The sequence below is a fragment of the Magallana gigas genome, chromosome 4, assembly GCF_963853765.1.
Source record: "Magallana gigas chromosome 4, xbMagGiga1.1, whole genome shotgun sequence".
Classification (NCBI taxonomy): Eukaryota; Metazoa; Mollusca; class Bivalvia; order Ostreida; family Ostreidae; genus Magallana; species Magallana gigas.
This window is the reverse complement of record NC_088856.1, coordinates 52,496,292-52,518,036: the sequence shown is the minus strand read 5'-3', so window position 1 is coordinate 52,518,036 and position 21,745 is coordinate 52,496,292. Positions and strand designations below refer to the sequence as shown.

Here is a 21,745-nt window from a genome sequence, read left to right as displayed (position 1 = left end):
ATCTCCTCCTCAACGAAAAAAGATATTGAATTTAAATTTTCAGGGATTGTAGACGAAAGATTGTAGATGTGTCTAAAGGCATTTATGGTTGTCTGGCTTCAAAGGCGTCGAAGCTCGCCTTGACCCGAAAATCGAGTTTGAAAAAACGACGTGATTTTGAATGGTTTTCATTCTTTATCTCCTTTCCTGAAAATATTTTAACATAAGATACAGAGCAAATAAAATTAATATTTATAAAAGCTTTCGTTTGATATCAAGAAAAAGGGGACTGGTCCCTCAAATTAGGGGTCAGAAGGGCTCTAAAGCCTTTCTTCCATAGCACTTTACTGAGAAAAAATTTGTAATATGTTTAAGAAGCAAAAATGTTTATTTTTCACTTAAAAAACTATACATTATAAAATTTTCATCATGCGTTACGTAATTAGGGGTTTTAAGGGGACCAAAAGTCCAAAATTTTCATCAATTATATCTCAAAAAGGACAAATATTTTGAAAAGCAATATAGAATAAAAGATGCTTAGAATGATGTTTTAAACAATATTCAATCATAAAAAATTTCGTTATCTGGCCCCAATAAGGAGATAAGGGGTCGGCCCCTAAAACGTCCTATCCCAGATAGCTCGGAAACGGCAACGAATTTCGAAACACTTGTTGAACAAAATATGTTTAATATCAAAAGACCTTTCATATGATGTCAAGAAAAGGGGTCTGGTCCTTCAATTTAGGGACCAAAGGGCTCTAAAGTCTTTCTCCCATAGCACTTTACTGAGAAATATTTTGAAAAGCAATATTGAATAATAAATGCTTAGAATGATGTGCTTGTCAATATTCAACTATCGAAATTTTGTCATATGGCCCCAATAAGGAGATAAGGGGTCAGCCCCTAAAACGACCTTTACAAAATACCTCAAAAACGGCAAAGAATTTCAAAACCCTTGATGAACAAAATATTTTTAATAACAAAAGACCTATCTTTTGATTTTTAGGGGCCATAAAGGCTCTGAAGTCTTTCTTTTATAGCACTTCGCTGAAAAATATTTTGTTATATGTTTAGGAAGCAATAATGTTCATCTCACATTTATTTAACAATAAATTGTAATTATTTTATCATGTGTTCCGTAATTAGGGGTTTTAGGGGCCAGAAGTCAAAAACTTTAATAACATATCTCAAACAGAACAAATATTTTTAAAAGCATCATTTTGAAAATCAATATAGAATAAAAATGTTGAGAATGATGTTCCTAACAATATTCAACCATCAAATTTTTGTTGTTGCCATGATAAGGAGATAAAGGGTCAAATATCAAAGTCAAGGTCATATAACCTTCAAAAAATCGCACGGAAGACCTCCTCGTTGTTCTCAACGAGATCGTGTCTAGTTGTTTTTATTATCGTGATATATGTCACGTGATTTGATATTCGTATAAAAGGGGATAATGTTCACATGTTTCCTCATTCCAACGTTGAGACTTGAAGTGTCAACATGTCCTGGGAGGATTATTTAGCAAAGATATACTACGATCCTGTCAATGCCGGAAGTTTCTCGGGACCTGAGAAATTATATAGATTTGCAAGGCAGGAAAATACGTCTTGAGTAAATACAAGATCAGAAAATGGTTACAAAGACAAGAAGCCTACCGTCTTCAGAGAGGTGTTCGGAGACCGCTCAAGAAAAACAAAGTTATGGCCCTTGGCATCGATGATCAGTGGGATGTGGATTTGATGTATATGTCAAAATAAAGCAAGGAAAACGACGGGATTGCATTTGTACTAATCGTCATCGACATGTTTTCTAAATTCCTGTGGATGCAACCTCTGAAGGACAAAAAAGGCGAAAGTGTCGCTGCAGCTTTTAAAAATATTCTTCGAGAAGGCCGTCATCCTACCAGAAATCACTCAGATAAAGGTCAAGAGTTCCGATCCCGAGCGTTTAATGCTTTATTGAATGAACAAAATATCGATCATTTGTACGCTCAAAATACCGAAGTCAAAGCCAATTACGCCGAGCGAGTGATAAAAACGATCAAGATTAAAATGTATCGATACATCACCTACAAACAATCGTATCGTTACTTTGATAAGCTACAGGACTTTGCCAGAAATTACAATGCAACCTATCATAGAACAATTGGCATGGCTCCCGTTAAAGTGACCAAAGTTAAGCAAACAGACCTTTGATGGAAGATGTATTGGCCCAAAAAGGACACCCGGTATATCAAAAACAAAACGAGTACGGAAACTGTGTAAATTCAAAGTAGGGAATCATGTACGAATCAGTCATCTAAGAAACATATTTTCACGCGAATACGACTAGAAGTGGTCTGGAGAAATTTTCATTGTATCGGAAAGACAACTAAGAGGCGGATTGCCTGTATACAGACTCAAAGACTATCTAAACGAAGAGATCAAAGGAACATTTTACCAAGCAGAACTACAGAAAGTGGACGTCTGGAAAGATGAAGAATTCAAAGTGGAAAAAATATTGCAATCTAGAGGACGAGGACAAAACAAGCAATACCTTTTAGAATGGTTACACTTGCCTTCAAAATTTATTTCCTGGGTCAATGCAAACGACGTGAAAGCCTATGTATGACTGTTCATGTGTATTGTACCTAAATTTTGTAATTATGTACATAAAAAGAATAAACGTATATGTAACCAAAGAAGTGATGTTATTATATATCTGCTCGTGTCTTTATTATCATGATTTATTATGCGTGAACACACCTGGCATTTAAATGTCCAAGTTCATCGAGACATGTTTCTACCTGTGATATTTAAACATGTTTTAACCTGTAGTATTTCGGTCGAGTAAGTCTCCATTCAAATGCTTTTTCAATGATTCTTTTGTTCCCTTTGTTGTATACGTCTTTTATCAATTAGACGAATAGGTTTTACTGTTTACGTCATGGAAAACTCCCATAAGGGGCTACCAGAATCCCCTTTATGTTTTACAATTATTTCTTTTATTTATAATAGTTTATTTATCAATGACGTGGCATTTATGCTTATCTAATTGATAAATGTTTTAACAAAGACTCATAGGGATGAATAAAAGAACAAAGGTCAAGGAAGTAGGGTTATAAAATAGAACGGGGGGGGGGGGGCAAGAGTTAACAGGTGAACAATACTAGGGGTTAACATATGGAACGGATAATGTTGGGGTTTCCATGGTTATGAGTGACGTCATTGGTGTTGCTATGGTTATGGATGACGTCAGAGGCTCCACAGCTCCACTGTGTCTGGCCCAGAAAGGGTACTTTTATTCTTCAGCCACATCAACTTCTGACCAGACCGGCCATTGTGATAGAAAATGTTAAACTCAATTTCATTGGTTAATATTCCTGATGGTCCAATCAGAATCAGTATTTTTCGAAGACGTCAAAATGGCTGGCCCTGTCAGAAGTCAATGTGGCTGCAGAATAAAAGTTCAGTTTGGAGAGTATTTACGGAATTTTATCGGAATTTAAGGATGTAAGTAGAGTGCATTTGATGTGAGATTTTAAAAGATTAGTGCGAATGTTTCTCGACTTGTTGCAATACTGCTGTTGTCAGAGGCAAAATCCCATCGTGAGCCCTGGACCGGTAAATGTCCTAGTAAAAATAAACTGGCGAATTCGAGAGAATAATGACGTATATCTTCGCTATTTTAAGACCCATCAACTTGAAATTCGGCATGAGTGTATCTTAGACATTATTTTTCTGAAAAATACACGCATATTGCAAGTGTTGTAAAAAATAATTGATTTATTAGGCTTTTGAAGCGAGCTGGTAGTTTTTTATCTGGGTCAGAGTTCAACCCCTTTCTTTATTTATGGTTACATTGAAATTAATGTTTAAATGGGCTTGGCCCCTGTGCTCTGCATAATGTAATTTGAGTTGTGTCCCTTTATGGGTAAGACTAAAGGTAGTAGGGGTTATGATACATTTGTACGGTGACTGCCTTATACGGAGGCTGCCATAGGACATATGCTTGAGAAATTTTTTTTTTAATTCGTGGCGGCGAAATAAAAGTCGTTCCCATGAAATAAAAGTCGTGGCCACAAAATAAAAGTCGTTCCCACGAAATAAATGTCGTGGCCACAAAATAAAATTCGTTCCCATGAAATAAAATGTAGTCGTTCCCAAGGAATAAATGTCGTGGCTACAAAATAAAAGTTGTACGTGCAATGTTGATTCTTATATCTATTGATATCATGACGCATATATATGGAGTAGGTTGAGAAGAAGGACATGATAATACTGATTCATTGAATTTAAAGATGAATGAGTTGATATTTTACTTTAATTCCCTGGGAGTGACACAAAAGCAAATCGAGGACAGTTTGAGTATGAAAATTTTGATTTTGTGTTGATTGAATAAAATAATTGTTTACTTCTTCTGTGAAAATCCGTACAAATATTAAAAAGGACAATATATCTCACAGTATGACCCCCCCCCCTCCCCCCTTAACTCATGAGTTTATTGCTTATTACTACATATGTATTAAATGATGTCCGAATGTCGTCAAAGATGAAAATAATAATGTCATTGATAAGCCGCACCATTGCAACATTAACACTAAGAAGATGGGCGAAGGTGGGTAATTTTAAGCCCATAAAAGTGAATTTATAGGAAAATTAATAGTAAATAAAAGGCATATAGCAACGCACGGGAACGGGGAGCTCACATGTTTGCAAATCACAGTATGGCTATACAAAATTGTCCCTCCACTTTTCTGTAACTGTAAAAAATTCATCAAAAAGCATAATATAAATCACTGTAATAAAGTTTTCAGTAGTAAATAACAACCCCCTTCCCTCCAACAATCTTTTTTAAATTTTTACACTTAAATATTTTAGGGGTATGGCTGCCCTCTTCAACTTTGAATTCGAAGCAATGCTCTGTGCCTTAAAATACTTTTAAAAAACTGACATTTTCAGTAGATTTACTTTGTCAACTTTGTATTTTTTGTTTATTTATTTTCAATTCACGGCTCATTATCCAAACAAAATACCGGAAACGACGAGAGCAAAATCACGGCTTAATATGAAACCAATAAATTGTAATCAATTGATTGTGAACTATTTGTTTGTTCTAGAATACCCAGCTAAACATCTGTTAAGAGTTAAATGAAAATGTTTGTGTCTCTCATTTTGCGCGTCTATCTTTAAAACAGTGAGCTTTTAGCAATGGCGACTACTTGACCTACTCCTTAAGATTTCGATGTTTTATTTTAAAACTAATCATAAATGCTAATACCTTCATAATAAAATACTAGTAATTAAAATAATACTGTGTTAAATATCTTGATTGTAGAAAACACAATCTTTCCTGAATGAAAGGCACTGTCAAGACTGTCTTATTTCAAAACATGTTTTTTTTAGTAATTTCAATGCAAAAAATAAGTGGATTATTTTGAAAACCGGCTTATTATCAAATCCGGCTAATTCTCAAGGTTTTAAGGTATTGAATATCTATGCGCGGATCTAGAAGGGGAGGGGGTTAGTAGCCTGTTTCCCTGGCCTTCTTTATATTTACAAAATAAAATTGCCAAAAATATGCCTCAGACCCCCCCCCCCCAACTCAAACGACCCCCCCCCCCCCGAGAAAAAATTCTAGATCTGCGCATGTAATACTAATATATGCATATCTACGTCTTCAAATAGTGCTTCATTTTAGAAACTCAAAGCCAAGTATTTCATGCTTTTATAATTGCTTGATATTAAAAAATAAGGCAATGTAATACAACAAATGACTGACGCGATGACTACTTTATATTAGAATTTTTTTGATGCAATAAAACATTCAACCAAACGTTTCAGGAAAATAAACAAAAGCCTATAGCCCTTGGCTGAACCTTTCAGGTAGTCTATTGTTTTTTATTTTCATGTTTGCAAACATCGATTTAAAAAAAGGGGATGGGGGTTACAGTTTTAACAATTTTTACCAGATCATGCAAACATTCAGACATTTTCCTCCATCCGTTTGAACATGAAAGTCCATTTCAATTTTACCGTAATATTTAAAATTATGTGGTCAAAAAACTAATTAAAACCAATTAACAAAGTTGATTACAAATCATTTATTAGATATAATAACACATTATTTAAGGTATACAATGTACAACTGCAGGGTTTATTACTAGTTTGTAAGAAACAAAAGTTACTCAATCTTCAGTGACAGAAATCTTAATGGACAAAGATCAAATAAACACCACTCAAATGTTCAACAAATGTGGTACATGTACCTTCATTTTTTCTGCTTTGATAATGTTTAACAGAAGAAAAATGTATGATTTATATTTTCTTATATTAAAGGATAGAAATTAACTCATACCTTAATATAAAGGAGAGCTAAAAAAAGTTTTTCAAAGATATTTAATTTACCATTAGTGTCATTTATCAACATTAAAATGTTTTGATTTCTTTGACAAATACCAAACAAGGTTTCTCTGATTGTATTCTTATAATGTACACATTTTGTTTAGACATTAAATGTATAAACATTTAATTCATTGACAATACAATGACTACACTAAAACAGTTTGTTATTATGATGTATAAACATGATAAACAAAACAATGATATTGTTGACATGAACTAAATGGACGTATATTTTTATATGCATGACTCTATTATATAATATAATTAATTATCTTTATGCTAATACATGTTATATATATACAGACAGTCAGTTTGTCAACATGTAATACATATAAACAATGTTACACTGCTGTGTAATGTTCTACACATATTGTATTTTCTTCACTGTACCTGTGTACTCAGCCACAAAGAGGTTGTCTCTGGTGTCCACACATAAACCCAGTGGACCCTGTAAATGACAATTGTCAATGTAGCGGAGGAACTGTCCGTCCTGATCCAGGATGTGGATACACTGGTGCATAATGTTAATGTCTGCTGTCAGGATCCGACCCTGGCTGTCTGTTGTGATGCTGATTGGACTAAATGATCCCTTGGTAGTAGAGGGAGGACCAGTGTAGGTAAACCGGAGTTTCCCGGCCTGATTGACCACCACTACTGCATGGGCTCCACAGTCGGACACACAGATATCTAGGTTCCTGTTCTCACTGATGTGTTTAGTGTACTCACCAGATGAAAAGAGAGGTCGTCCTTTGTCGTCGTACTGAATACTTTGTTTCTCTGTGGAGCCAGAGTAACACACAACTTTTGTTTGTTTATCATCATCACTGTCCATGACAACCAGGAGGTCACCAGAGGAGGTACTACAGACATCGAGAGGTATCCACCCCCGTAGTCTGATCACTGTCTTTATCTTTTTATTCTTCACTATGTTCACAGTTCTATCTCTGTCATCAGTATAAACTAGATCCCCACTCCTTGTCACTGCTATGTCCCGTGCAAAGTCCCCTGACTTGGTTTTGACTGACTTCACTAGTTTCCCACTGAGGTTGTACAGACTCATGATTTTGTCCTCACCACACGTCCACATCTCCTCATCACTCAGACAGGACACACTGTATAATCGTTCATACTTGGTCTTTATCTGTGTGATGATCCGTGGTACATCAATGAGCGGTCTGTCCAGGGGAGAGGACTCAGCACCGGGAGATTCCATGGTGTAGCCATGTTCTTCTGTTTTGATAGATGACGCTGACAGAGAACCAAACTGTTGATAAAGCTGTTCTTTGTTGATCTTCTGAGGGGTAAAACTTGGTAAGGACACTGTGAGTTTAGGAGGCAATCTTCTGAATTCATCATTCCTGGATTTGTAGGCAGAGACACGGCTGACATCATTGGAGTCCAGTAACGTCTTCAGTTCAGTAATGGTCTGTGTGATTTCAGAAATGGTGTGTTTAATTTCATCTTCCTGTTTGTCTAAGACAGCCAGGTGTTTGGTGTCCATTTCCTCCATGTTAGATTTCATGTTTCTGATAATGGTGTTTATTTCTGTGTGCAAGTCTTCTCCATGTCTGTCGATTTCTGTTGTTAATTTCTGGGAGTTTTCATTCAGAGCAGATTTCTGGACTGGAATAATAGATGCAATCTCTTGGTATTTAGGATAAATGGATTTCTCTAGTTCTTGTAAATCTTTTTGAATTATTTCTTTCTTAATGTCAATGTTTTTAGTTATTTCAATAAATTTATGGCCACTGTGTTCTTTAGAGGAAGCACATGTTGCACAAATAGGAATGTCACATTGTTCACAGTGAAGTACACTTATATTTGAGGAATGTTTTGGACAGTTAGGAGTAGATCCTCTTTTTTTAAATGGCAGCACTTTGTGTTCTTTGGATTGATCAGAGAGATGTTCCCCCACACAGGCTTTACACAGATATATGTGACAAATGTCACAGTACATAGGGGGGCCCGGGGTCTCACAGAGACGACACCGTAACACATCCTGGGCCCAGCGCTTGTCCATGGTCATATACTTTTTACTCATGCTCTGAAAAAATAAAAAGGTTGATATATAACTTTTATAGTTTTTGTCCATTTGACTATTTCTTATAAAACTTTGGTTCTTGCAAACAGGACACTTTAGAGCTTAAAAGACAGGAAGACATTTAAATGCTTTTAAACAAGAATTTCTCCAACATATAATTATCTTTAACATGTTTAAAGAATGTGACTGACTATTTAGGATATTATATCCCAAACAGGCTATAATGACCCATTCAAGTGATTGGTCCCAACCTGTAAAACCAGGTCTGTAGGACATGTAGGACAATATCATTTAATATATCAATGTCGGCAAGCACTGCAAGCTCTAACTCCAAACCGAAAAACAAAATTTAAAATACTGCTTCCTTTGACCTAATGAATTTTCTGTTATCAGAATTGAACCCACATTTCTCAGTAAATTGCAAATGGCTTCCCATGTTCTCTTGAGGTCCAGGAAAAAATTCTTTTGCAAATAAATTGAGGATAAAAAGGCAGTTATCAAATCGTACTTTTTCAGCTAGTTTTGTAACCAAGGAGAGCATGATCTGAATGAAAGAGAGAGCGAGAAATTTTACTGTGAGGCTACAATTACTTAAATTACATTAATACGTGCATCGCTTTTGACTAATTCTAGATCTCACACTGGACAGTCAATCGCTTTTTACTTACTTTAGATATGTATCATATCAAGGACCAACCTAGAGGGCGAAATAGTCGTTTTTTGATCTGTAACTTTGTCGGAATTTACTCTGAAAGAGAAGTTGAAGTCGCCTTGTATTATGAGTTCATAATCTTGTAAATTAACCCCAAAGGCAAAGAAATGATAATTAACCAATTTTAAACACATTTTCACAGCCTAAGTTAACTTTTGTTATGATTGATTACTCGAAACTGTTTAATCTTTAGGGGTTACAAATACGGGTGATGCAACAACATACTGTGCAACTGATGTTTATTTCTTATAATGTTGATAATACTTAGTTGTTAACTTGTAATTAGTTAATAACTCTGCCAGATTAATGCTTTAATAATCATGAAACCATTTGTTTACAGTTATTTAAAAAAAAAATAAGATCCTCTCCATAACGGTTGTACTTGTGTCAAAGGGTTTGACTAATACAGTACTCTCAACGCTGATCCCGTATTTTTCATGCGCCCCCGCGGTCAAAAACAGGTGTCTCGGGTAAAACCGCGCATCCCTTCAGTAGAGTTGTCCAGCAAATTAACACCGCCGTGGTCTTGACGATAAATTACAGATAAATAAAAGTATTTGTCTGAAAATTTATCCCCCCTGACTAAAAAATAACCGACACCTACACGACACTAGGTACCGGTACATGCAGATATTATTTTAAATTAATGGAATTATCTAGAATAACATACAATATGTAGTTCTAAAATGTTACATTTTTTGAGAATATCTAAAATTATTTATCATTGCTTCTTCGATGTATTTTTACAATCCATTTAAATTGGCATAGCCAATTCAAAAATTGATAAGTATGCTTTGCAGCCGGATTATAATTTTCAAAAAAAATTTATTATAATTGTTCAGTCTTATTAAATGTGAAGAAGTATAGAATCTTCTCTATTTTATCTATTTAAACTACATACCGGGTAAATTAAATTGATGAAATGCTTTTGTTTATAAATAACTATAATCTGTCCCAAGTTATTGCTTCCATCACTTTTTGATGATTTTTAATAAAAATGCACATACCTGTGAAAGAAATATAGTTGAAATCAATAAAATGGAATATATCCAAGATATCTTCATTGAACAATTATTATTTTTCACCCATAAAAGTTCACAGGAACGAAAACAAATTTCTTATGGAGATAAATAAAGGGAAATGTTTACATCTTTTCTCCATTCGGAAGTACTTGGGACACCTCGGGGAATTTTTTTTAAGTTATCATGGCTTAAAAATGGCTGATTCAGTGCAAAATCCCCGTAGACTTCCTATTTTAGTATGTGTATTCAAACCTGAAGCGGGAGAGGGGGGCATTTCAAAACAGATAATCTGGACATTTTTCATATTAGTGGATGAACGTAGTTTGAGCGCAAAGGTATTTATGATTATAGAAATATCAAGCAACAAGTGGTGGAAGCAAAAACTCGGGACAGAGAATGGTGTTGTTCTCTTATTCTAACCCTATATGCTTGTTATTTCACTGCTGACTTTAATTCGATTATTTACGGTGAGCTGTTTTTTCTTTACAAGAAATAGAATGACTTAGTTAATTTACATCACAAATGGGAAATATTACATGTTATTAAATGCATACATCTGAACGTAAACTGCAAATAACTGGCTCCAGGATCATGAACCTGTCTTAAATTTAAGTTAGAATTTTGTCTTAAATCTCAGATTCAAACTTAGTTAAAGATTACTTACATAAGTTGATCATAAAATGATCTAAGAAAAAACTTAGCTAAGATTTGTCTTAGCTTAAACATCATAGTAACTCGCGCGATTTTTTGACCGAATTTGTTAAAAGTGGAACTCTTCTTCGTTTGAAGATTCCTATCGGCTGCATCGTAAACATTATTATACAATGGTAGCAACGTTATTGTTGACAAACGACACGCACGATTCTGATACACGAACGATCACGCACGATACACGAACGATCACGCACGATACACGGACGATCACTAACTTACTGAATCTTCACGATACACGAACAAAAACGATAAAACACGCAACCGAACGATTCTACACCATTAAACACGCAAAATCAAAATTAATTTTTAAGATTAGAATTAAAGAAACGTATTACTTTAATTTGTATTGCTTTATGTTTGTGTGTTATTGAAAAGCAGCATGTACTTTAGTCATGCACTGTTTTGTATTTTACGAGTTAACACTTTTACACACCCATACACAAATATAAAGGATTCACACACAAATTAATATTTTGTCTCCATAACAAATGTTAATTATATAACTTCAATCATAAGTTAAAGAAAACTACGTGTAATTGAAATGAAGATAATGCATAATCTACACGAAATTATTTACATACGAGTTTACTTTTTATGTAATTTAATTCTCTTACGTACGATTTAATTATGCGTGATACAGGTAAATTTGTTACCTTGTTCCATAGAATTTCGAATTTTCACATCCAATATTTTCATAATGTACAGTAAATAATTGATTTATTTCTTTTTATTCTAAATTTTAAAGCGTCTAAATAAATTTTATTTCAAACAAATGTGTATACAATCTACTAAATAATGCGTTTCGTATTCTCATTTGAAAGAAAATCGTTGGGAATAATCGTTTAGTTTAAAACGGGGAATGGGTAAGCTTAGCCGCTTTCATTCAACGTGTCGCTTTTGCTAATATGATTGAAATTATTTGTCAAGAAGACACAATTGATGCTTGATATAGGCTGATTGTAAATTTAAGCAAAACTAACTCGACCGAATAAAGGATTGAATGAGTTATAGAAATTAAAAAATGTATTTAAGGACGAAAGAGAGAATGAATGTTAACAACTGTCAATGTTCTTTTATAATAAAAAGTTTTAAATTCACATTGTTTTACAAAAACTACTTGTCTTTGTTTTAAGAATAAATCCTGGCATTCCGTAAAAAAGGTTACAAAACGAAAAAACCGCACGATCACGCACGAACACGCACGGTAAAAAACGCAAACCAATTTTCCTGATACACGCACGATCCCGCACGTTACACGAACGATCACCCACGTTACACGAATGATTTAACACAATTGGCTTGTCAACAATAACGTTGTTACCACTGTATACATTTATCACAAAGTTAACAAATTATATTTAAAAGATGCTTCACACAAATATTAGCGTATTTTCTTACTGGATAACATGTCAGTCATTATACAGACATGCTTACACACTTTTACTTTAACAAAGGGAAATAACTTCAATAGCAAGTCAACAAAGGGAAAAACCTCAACTATAAATAGAAAACCCGAGGACAAGGGAACCGCCCTCTTTGCTGATCATTTCTTATTAAAAATCCAACGAGTGTCGCCATTTTGAACTTACTTGGTAACAATCTATAAACTTAAGTCTGCCTAATAGCAGTCTTAAGATTTAAAACAATATTTCATACTTAACCCTAAGTCATTTTTTTTGTATTCCATTTTAAGAACAATCTTAAAAATTAAGTGCAAATTTATTGACTTAAGTCTGACTTAAGATTTAAGACAGTTTCATGATCCCAGAGCCTGGAATTTTTCTGAGTCCAAGGGGTATAACTCTGTCGAAAATTGTTCGATCTTACCCAATATCAAACTTGACCTAGATATTATCATGATTTAAACCTGTATACCAAATTTCATTTCAATATGTTCATCCTCTGAAAAGAAAATGAGGGAAACTGCAAATAACTGGAATTTTTCTAAGTGCAAGGGCCATAACTCTGTCGAAAATTGCTCAATCATACCCAATATCGAACTTGACATAGATATTATCATGATAAACCTGTAAACCAAATTTCATTTCAATATGTTCATCCTCTGCGAAGAAAATGAGCGGAAATTGTAAATAACTGGAATTTTTCTACGTCCAAGGGCCATAACTCTATTGGAAATTGCTCGATCGTACCCAAAATCGAACTTGACCTAGATATTATCATGATAAACATGTATTCCAAATTTAATTCCAATATGTTCATCCTCTGCAAAGAAAATGAATGGAAACTGTTGGTGGACCGACAGACAGCAGCAAAGCAATATGCCCTCCCTTTTTCGAAGGGAGGCATAAGAATTCATGAAATTTTGACACAGTAAAACAGATCATATAACCAAATGATTCTATTAGTTTAATCACAGAAAGGTCAAGTCAAGGTCACTACCTTTTTCCAGACTCATTAATTTGCAGCAATTCTGAATTGAAAAACATGATATTTTCCTACGCCAATATTCTGCCCAAAAGTAAAGTCTTTCTAAATATTGATTACTATTTCTATGCCAAGTTGTATGTTAGTAAACAAGATCCCCAGGAGCCAAATCGCTCACCTGAGCAACAATAGCCTTAACTGATCAAATTGGAATTACAGTATCAAAATTAGCTGCAATAATGTAGCCCTCTCCCAATTTTTTTTTGTGGAGAGGGCTACAACTCCATAGGATCTCCGTAATGGTGCAAGTGCGGGAGTGATTCACTCCCAAAACGATACCATCTCAAATCGTACATAAATGACAATAACATTTGCATTTCTTACCTAAACTCAAACATTGTAGATGTCTATGGCATAAATTCATCCAAAAATATCAAGTATAGTCCATATATCGGTTATTTTTCGTGTATGTTAACAACGAAAGTTGAATTTGTCCGCCAAGTTTACCGACCTTGTCCGGTTTTATTTAGGGACAGCCAATGAGAATTCAGGAGCGGATCTTGAACTGAATATAGGAATTCCCCTATTCTAAACATAATTAACGCGGTCAATATGAATTCTCCATTATATACCACTTCCTTAAATAATGTCTTAGTGATATAACGAGGTAAGATCGATTATTTACACTGACATTCACGTTATCAAGCCCATCAAAACTCTAAGCGTACATCCCATAAAATCACGCGAGAACTGTCATGGCTGCTGAAAAAGACGACTGGTAAACATGCTTATGTGTTTTATCTGGTTTTGATTTATATATGGTTAATTTGTTTAACCTGAATTAAAAAATCATTTTATCTAAAGGAAGTCCAATAAAAAATGGATCTTTTCAGATCGAAGTCAGCCGCATTAAAAAATCAATTTTGCACCATTACGGAGATCCTGTGGAATTATAGCCCTCTCCAGTAACATCAGATATAAAAAATCGAAGAGGGCTACATTATTGCAGCTATATCAAAATATCTTGACAACTAAGTACAGTAGACATTGCTAATAAACCATTTAAAATCTGCCAATTTTTTATCCGCATTTTTTTATTTGGAAAATACCTAACCCCTTTTTTTGTTGTACCTGTAAGAAGATTTTTCTCTATTCCTTTATACCCCCCCCCCCCCCTCCCTCTCCATTTTATGGCTCCATTTTTCTCTAGAAATTCTCTCTATATATTCCTTTATAAAAATTCATCCATGTGGCCCGAAGAAGATTTTCTATATATATTTCTTTGTAAAAATTTATCCCCCATCGGGACCTGTCCTACCCTCAAGAACCATGACTAAAACAAATTTGAATCTACACTATTTGAGAATGCTTCCACTCTAATTTGAGCTTTTCTGGCCTTATACCTGGTAGTTTTTGAGAAGAAGATTTTTAAAGATTGTCTCTATATATTTCTATGTAAAAATTCATCCCCCATTGTGGCCCCACCCTACCCCTGAGGACCATGGTGTGAACAAACCTGAATCTAAACTACCTGAGGATGCCTTCACAAAAGTTTAAGCTTTTCTGGCCGAATAATTTTTGAGAAGAAGGTTTTTAAAGCTTTTCTCTATACATTTCTCCATTGTGGCCCCCCCTACCCTTGGGGACCATGATTTGGACAAACTTGAATCTACACTACCTGAGGATGCCTCCATACAAGTTACAGCCTTTCTGGTCAAATAGTATTTGAGAAGAAGATTTTTGAGCATGGTTAAATATGGGATCAGCGTTGTTAGTACTGTACCTCCAAAATATACAGCAATACAGATACTGAATTTATTCCTCAATTAAACTTAAAATTAAATTGCTAAAACAATTACAAAACATTTCATTTATAAAATGTATGAATACATCAAATAAATTAAATTTGATAAATTGGATAAGTTTTTTTTTCAATTTTTAAAAGTTGTTTTATTTTTGATTGACTTGCTTCTAATTTAATTTAAATTTTAAAGCTCTAATCTGTGTATATCATCATTATTAAATGGCATTTTTGACGGAATTGTTGAATTAGCTAAGTATTTTAACATAAATAGTAATGATTAAATACACAAGTTTCCAAATTCAACAATGTAATTCGCTTAATATCGCCAAAATGTGTAACCCGGGCTCGCTACCCATTTTAGTCACCTGAAAAATGAAAATGTGTGATAAATATTGAAAAACTCGTTCTGTGATAATAAAAATTTCAGCGAAGACAAAACAAGTTGTAATAAAATATTCCTGCAAACTTCGTGCAGAACAAATAAGTATTTTTTAAGAAATCAACAAAAACCCGGTTATCAGTTTCGAAAATCCCGGCCCGGCCCGGGTTTCACTACCCATTTTAGTCACACTCCATTTTAACGATTCCCTCAAAACTACTCATAAACTGGTACAGTTTAGGCAATTTCGCCAACTCTGTTATAGCATTAGATTAAAATAATTCTTCAACAATCAGTAATAACATACGTTTACAAACTACGCACCTCATAAAGACCTACAACTCAAAATGGCGACAATATCCATGTTTGATCTTCCTAGTTCGTGTTTCCTCCTCTACCTGGTCGGCGGCTAGTCTCGTTCAACCAGACGCTCGGCTCGTCGGAGATTTACGGAGACAGCCGAGCGTCTGGTTGAACGAGACTAGGTCGGCGGCCTATTAAAATCACGTGACTGATTTAAATAAAAGACAAAACAAAACTTCCGGATATAATCAATTCATTGTGTCAGTGCAATGGTTAAATAATTTTAATCATTAAATCAAGGTTATAGTCTGATATTTCTTGATATGCCAATGAAATCAAGCCAGAGGCGTATTTTACGTCCCTGATCAAACATAATGCAGTGGAAGGACAGTAATATTATTAGTATTGATTTTTATCGAAGTCAAGGCTATATACTGTTATCTGCAACGCGTTGCAAATAAGTTTTTTGGTGCTAATCCTTCTTGAATAATATGGATCACAAGGTAATAAATCATTGAGTTAGCCAAGCATAAATATTGTACGTATTATTTAAGATTTTATAAGTCTTCATCATCGAGGAATATTTTTAAAAAATAACCAATAAAGTCACGAAGAAAGCTGGTGAATGTTAGGCATTTCGGAATAAGTCGCAAAAAAGCTGTATATGGTAAGTTTATTTACCGGTATCATCTCTATGTATGCAGATTCTACCCGAATATTTCGATAGATCATTTCCATGGAATTACACAGTCATGTATAATGACAATTTTCAACCTTTGAATTAACTGAATATGGCGCTCCTATTTTTGATTTACAATAAAACAGGTATAGTATTTTTAAAATAGCAGATCAATTATAAATTTAACTTACTTTTTAACTTATGTGATTTACGCCTACGGAATAAGCCATATTTAGCACATGTTATTAAAAAAACCATACAGTTTCTTCTATGAATTGTATGCTAAATGGCAAATTAACTAAGAAGAATTGCATGCACTTTAGAAAGGCGCTTACCTCCGTATATAAATATACATTGTACATATATAAAAGAGGAATTTAACGGAATAAAAAGCTTCAGTCAAGTGAATGCGTTGCATGCATCGCTCCATTGTAAAATCAGCGATTTTCCCGTAAAGCGGTGCAAATAACAGGAGTATATATAGAGGGACGAATCATATTATAAAGCGATTTAACAAGATAAAATCTGTACATAAGAAGAAGTTCCCCTGGGAGAAGGTTTTCTTGATGGGGTTCCATATCAGAGAAAATAGGGCTTGGCTTCTTTTGGGGGAAATCAAGCTAAAATAAGGTCTTTTTATGGATTAAAGCGCTTCTTTAAAGTGCATGTACTGCACGCTCCGTAGTAAAATCAGCAAGTTTCCCGTAGAGTGTTGCAAATAACAGGAGTATATACAATGAAGCGCATTGAAGTGGTAAATATGTTCGCTTGAATGGAATGTTCTAAACTTTGTATCGAACGTCAATTGTTCCATAAGACACACCCATTTCTTTTGAAACGGGGAAAACATTATTCGCCACAATGCCTTCGGAACCGCTCATCTTCTATAAACAGCACTAGCATGAATTTCACACACGCACATTATACACCAAAACATTTTCTTTCTTTCTTTCCAACTATGTTCAGAAACAGTGATATTGTTCAAAACAAGAATATTTTAGTAACACATATGTGTTTTGAACTTCCTGTTACATGTAGTGTATTGCAAATAAAGAAAAGTTGTTTTTTTTTACAACATATATGCACATGTTTCAGTTTTTCGTTTTAGAGGGGTAAGCCACGTTCTTCGTCTTCTTCGATCTTCTGCATTTGTTGCTGTGTTCGCGGCTTGTTGAGGGAACTGCAGGCACGCATAGCATCCAGACCCATCCAATATATCTTGACAAGCAAAAAAAAAAAAAGGAAAATTAATATTATTTTAAGTTTCCCAAAATCTTCAAAATCCTCATCCATCCAGGGGGGGGGGGGGGGGGGGGGGCACGTAGTATTTAACTTCAATTTCACAATTTCATGTCCTTTTTTCATTTCAATTCTTAACATACTCCCAAAAAAGTGGGGGCCAAGTCCATGATAATTCAGTTTTTTCTATGTAAATTTTTAAAACTTTGTGGCTGCGAGAAAAAGTGGGTGGGGGTGGGCAGCCCCCCCCCCCCCTTGATGCTACGCGCCTGACTGAGATATGCGCAGGTCATCGAAAACATTTACGGAGAAAATATTGTGAGTCAGCTTGTGTCTAGGGTCCGCAGCCCTGCTTGTGCTGTTTAGAAGATGAGCGGCTCCGAAAGCATTGTTACGAATACTGTTTTCCTCGTTATATTTTTTAGGAAATGGGCGTGTCTTATGTAACAATTGACGTTCAATACAAAGTTTAGGACATTCCATTCAAACGAACATTTTTACCACTTTAATGCAGTTAATTGTATAGAGCGACAGCTCTTATTTAACAAGATACAATCAACAAAGGGAGAAGAGCTTTATTCCGTTAAAAATTCCTGTTATATATTGATGTATCCCCAAGGAACTGAAACCCCGATTTTGCTTACATGTAACCTCTCAAGAAAACCCTCATCCAGGTGAAAACATTCTCTTATGTGCATACTAGATCTTTTTAAATCGGCTTAATCTTGCATGACGAAGTCAAAACATTCCTTATAAGGAATGACCACGCCTTACAAATAGGTGAAAATTCCCACGATGTTGTTTTGCTGACTGAGCTACGTGTATTTTGCTGACGTTGCGAAATGAAAAACGAAAATCTCGTGAAATTGGAGAAAGGAATGTACATGTATGTGCTGTCAGCAAATGTGTTTTTACGACGAAAGTGAAAACAATTTAGCAGTCACTCATTTATTTAAATTGAACAACAACCTTCATAAGAATTTACAAATTATAGTACATTTGTAATGTGAATATATAAAGTTTTCAATAAAAACTGCCGAATATTCCATAGTAAACAAATCATACATATACATGTACATACACAAAAACGTGTGCATGTGTGCGTGTGTGTGTGTGTGTGTGTGTGTGTGTGTGTGTGTGTGTGTGTGTGTATATATATATATATATATATATCCCCCAAAAAACCCAAGCCCCGTTTTCTCTGACATGGTACCCCCCAAGAAAACCCTCTTCCCGGGGAAACTTCCCCGTATGTGTATATTTTATCTTGATAAACTTCTATAGAATAATATACGTCGCTCTATATATTTGCAACGCTCTATGGAAAAATCGGTAATTTTACAATGGAGCGATGCGTGCAACGCTTCCAATATCCAAATGCGCTTTATTCCGCCAAAATACCATATTTTAGCTTGTTTCCCCCAAAAGAAACCAAGCCCCGTTTTATCTCTGACATGGTACCCCCCAAGAAAACCCTCTTCCCCGGGGAAACTTCCCCTTATGTGCAGATTTTATCTTGTTGAACGATTCGTCGCACTATATACCGGTATACTCCTGTTATTTGCCACGCTCTATGGAAAAATCGGTAATTTTACAATGGAGCGATGCATGCAACGGTTTGATGGATATGAAAGTCAATGAATGATATGGATATAGAAGTAAATGAAAACTAATGTAAGATATGTAATTTAAAATACTGTCTTTATGATTCGGACAAAACAAACAAATAAGAATTTTTTAGCATGCCGGTATTTAATGAACAATTTTTTTTTGGTTCATCAGTTCTACCTCACGGACAATGAAATAATCATGTCCTTTTTCATATAAAAAAAATTCGAGTTCGTTATTCCAAATATTTTCGAACCCAAAACTTATTTGCAACAGTATAAATATACCTCTTAGTTTTGATGACTATATATATATGGGGTGTGGGCTGACTTGTGTGAGAAGAGGTCTGGACGCCGAGCAGTATTTTTGTGTGTGTTAAGCCCTTGCTGTGTGAACTTGGGTGTGTCTCTTGTGTCTCCCCTGCTGGCGTTGCGAGACCTGATTGCCTACATTTTCTGTATTTTTACTGCCACAACTCAGTGACCAATTTTAAAATTCTTAAGTTATTGTTAACCTGAGGGGACGGGGTGGATTTTGGTGGATCGTGGTGGAGCGTGGTGGATCCTGGTGGAACATGGTGGAAAGTGGTGGAGCGTGGTAGAAAGATGTGGACTATGCACAAGATTATGGAGGCCCGTTGAGAACTATGATTAATAATTTCGTTGTACATATGTAGATAAATTTATTGTTTATTTTTTCATATTGTTGTGGTTTATTGGAAAACAAGAGTCATCCATATGATTTCATAAGGTGTAAATGTTAAAAGAACCCATTACAACAAGTCAGTTGTGACAATGTTCATAAAAGCTATAGTCTGTCCCAAGTTATTGCTTCCATCACTTTTTGATGATTTTAATAAAAATACATTTACATGTGAAAGAAATACAATTGAAATCGATGAAAGGGAATATATCCAAGATATCTTCATTGAACAATTATCCCTATTCACTCATAAAATTTCACAGGAACGAAAACAATTTTCTTACAGAGATTTGTAATGGGAAATGTTTACATCTTTTCTCCTTTCGGAATACACTCGGAATACATCCTGAAATTTTTTAACATTATCATCCGGGCTTATTAATGGCTTATGCAATGCAAAATCTCCGTAGACTTTCAATTTTTGGATGAGTATTGAAACCTGAAGAGGTAGAGGGGGCGTTTCAAAACAGATAATCTGAACATTTTTCATATTAGTGGATGAACGTAGTTTGAGCACAAAGGTATTTACTATTATTGAAATATCAAGCAAAAAGTGGTGGAAGCAAAAACTCGGGACAGAGTATAGTATGTTATATCAAAAATTATCTATGGCAGATATCCTAAACTTAATTTCCCAGTATCACATTATTCACGCGATCGAAGTGAGGGCAATCCCATTGGTGGGTGTAACCTCTACTTGTACGTTGAACAAAAAACGACAGGGGGGCTAAATGACCCTGAGCACTGGTACATTAAGCCGATATGTACATGTATATGTGTACCACTTTGGTACGCATATCATAAAATGGCGACAAGCTCTGCATGTTTGGAAGTTTACACTGCTCTGTTTATTTATTCAGTCGTATTTCAGCGTTTTAAATTCTGGATATACGTACCATATTTTGATGATATGGGTACCGGCTACTTTTGCCCCAGTCACACATTCACGGATTAAATGCCGGATTAGCTACGGAAGCGATCCGGAATCATACGTGGCGATATGTATTGACCCGTGGCTTTTCCGTCTGTTATCGTATCCAAACGTAGCAATACTTGTATAGCTGCGACAATTTTTGAACATGTTCAAAATTCCACTACGGATGAAACCACCGTAGTTCTTCCTTAGAAAAACTTACTAAACCGTTTTAGAACGTAAAAGTCCGTTTTAACTCCGTATAAATCCGTAGTAATTCGTATGTATCAATTTGTATCCATTCCGTAGTGCATCCGTACTAACTCCGTATCATTAGATTTTATGGTGTCAACCGTGGAAAATATTCCGTAGTAGAACCGTGAATATGTGACTGGGGCGTTAACGATTATTTGATTTTCCGGTGTCAACCGTGGAAAATATTCCGTAGTAGAACCTAGGAGTAGATCTGTGAATGTGTGACTGGGGCATTAGCGATTATTTGATTTTGCGGTGTCAACCGTGGAAAATATTCCGTAGTAGAACCGTGGAGTTGATCCGTGAATGTGTGACTGGGGCATTAACGATTATTTGATTTTCCGGTGTCAACCGTGGAAAATATTCCGTAGTAGAACCTAGGAGTAGATCTGTGAATGTGTGACTGGGGCATTAGCGATTATTTGATTTTGCGGTGTCAACCGTGGAAAATATTCCGTAGTAGAACCGTGGAGTTGATCCGTGAATGTGTGACTGGGGCATTTCCCACTTTTTATTGTGTGTTTTTATTATCATTGAACTGTGCGGTTTTCAGACGTTGAATGCATTAATTTGTATTATATTGTTTTATTATCGATATCCCCAGCGCGTCAGTATATTAAAAAC

The 21,745-nt window shown here is 35.1% G+C and overlaps 2 protein-coding genes across 3 annotated transcripts in view; both read right to left on the bottom strand.

Annotated features, from left to right (window-relative positions):
* The window catches only part of LOC136269692 (E3 ubiquitin-protein ligase TRIM71-like), a 34,145-nt gene extending 18,222 nt beyond the window's left edge, over positions 1-15,923 (bottom strand). Inside the window, exon 1 of the mRNA XM_066082910.1 lies at positions 15,762-15,923. The gene's annotated coding sequence lies outside the window, so the exon portion shown is untranslated. The remainder of the gene's footprint in view (positions 1-15,761) is intronic.
* On the bottom strand, positions 6,060-15,884 carry LOC136274926 (uncharacterized). Of its 2 annotated transcripts, XM_066082903.1 has the most exons (3): positions 15,747-15,851; positions 9,075-9,154; positions 6,060-8,409 (listed from the first exon to the last, which is right to left on the bottom strand). In XM_066082903.1, exon 3 carries the CDS (start codon positions 8,404-8,406, stop codon positions 6,727-6,729), a length of 1,680 nt encoding a protein of 559 aa, XP_065938975.1. In that variant the 5' UTR covers positions 8,407-8,409; positions 9,075-9,154; positions 15,747-15,851; the 3' UTR covers positions 6,060-6,726. The 2 variants fall into 2 exon arrangements, with proteins under 2 accessions (XP_065938975.1, XP_065938976.1); XM_066082904.1 differs by lacking the exon at positions 9,075-9,154 and having other exon boundaries at positions 15,747-15,884.
* Positions 15,924-21,745: the final 5,822 nt, after the last annotated feature.

Coding starts and splice junctions, on each gene's coding strand:
- LOC136274926 (XM_066082904.1), bottom strand. CDS start 8,406: ATGAGTAAAAAGTATATGACCATGGACAAGCGCTGGGCCCAGGATGTG.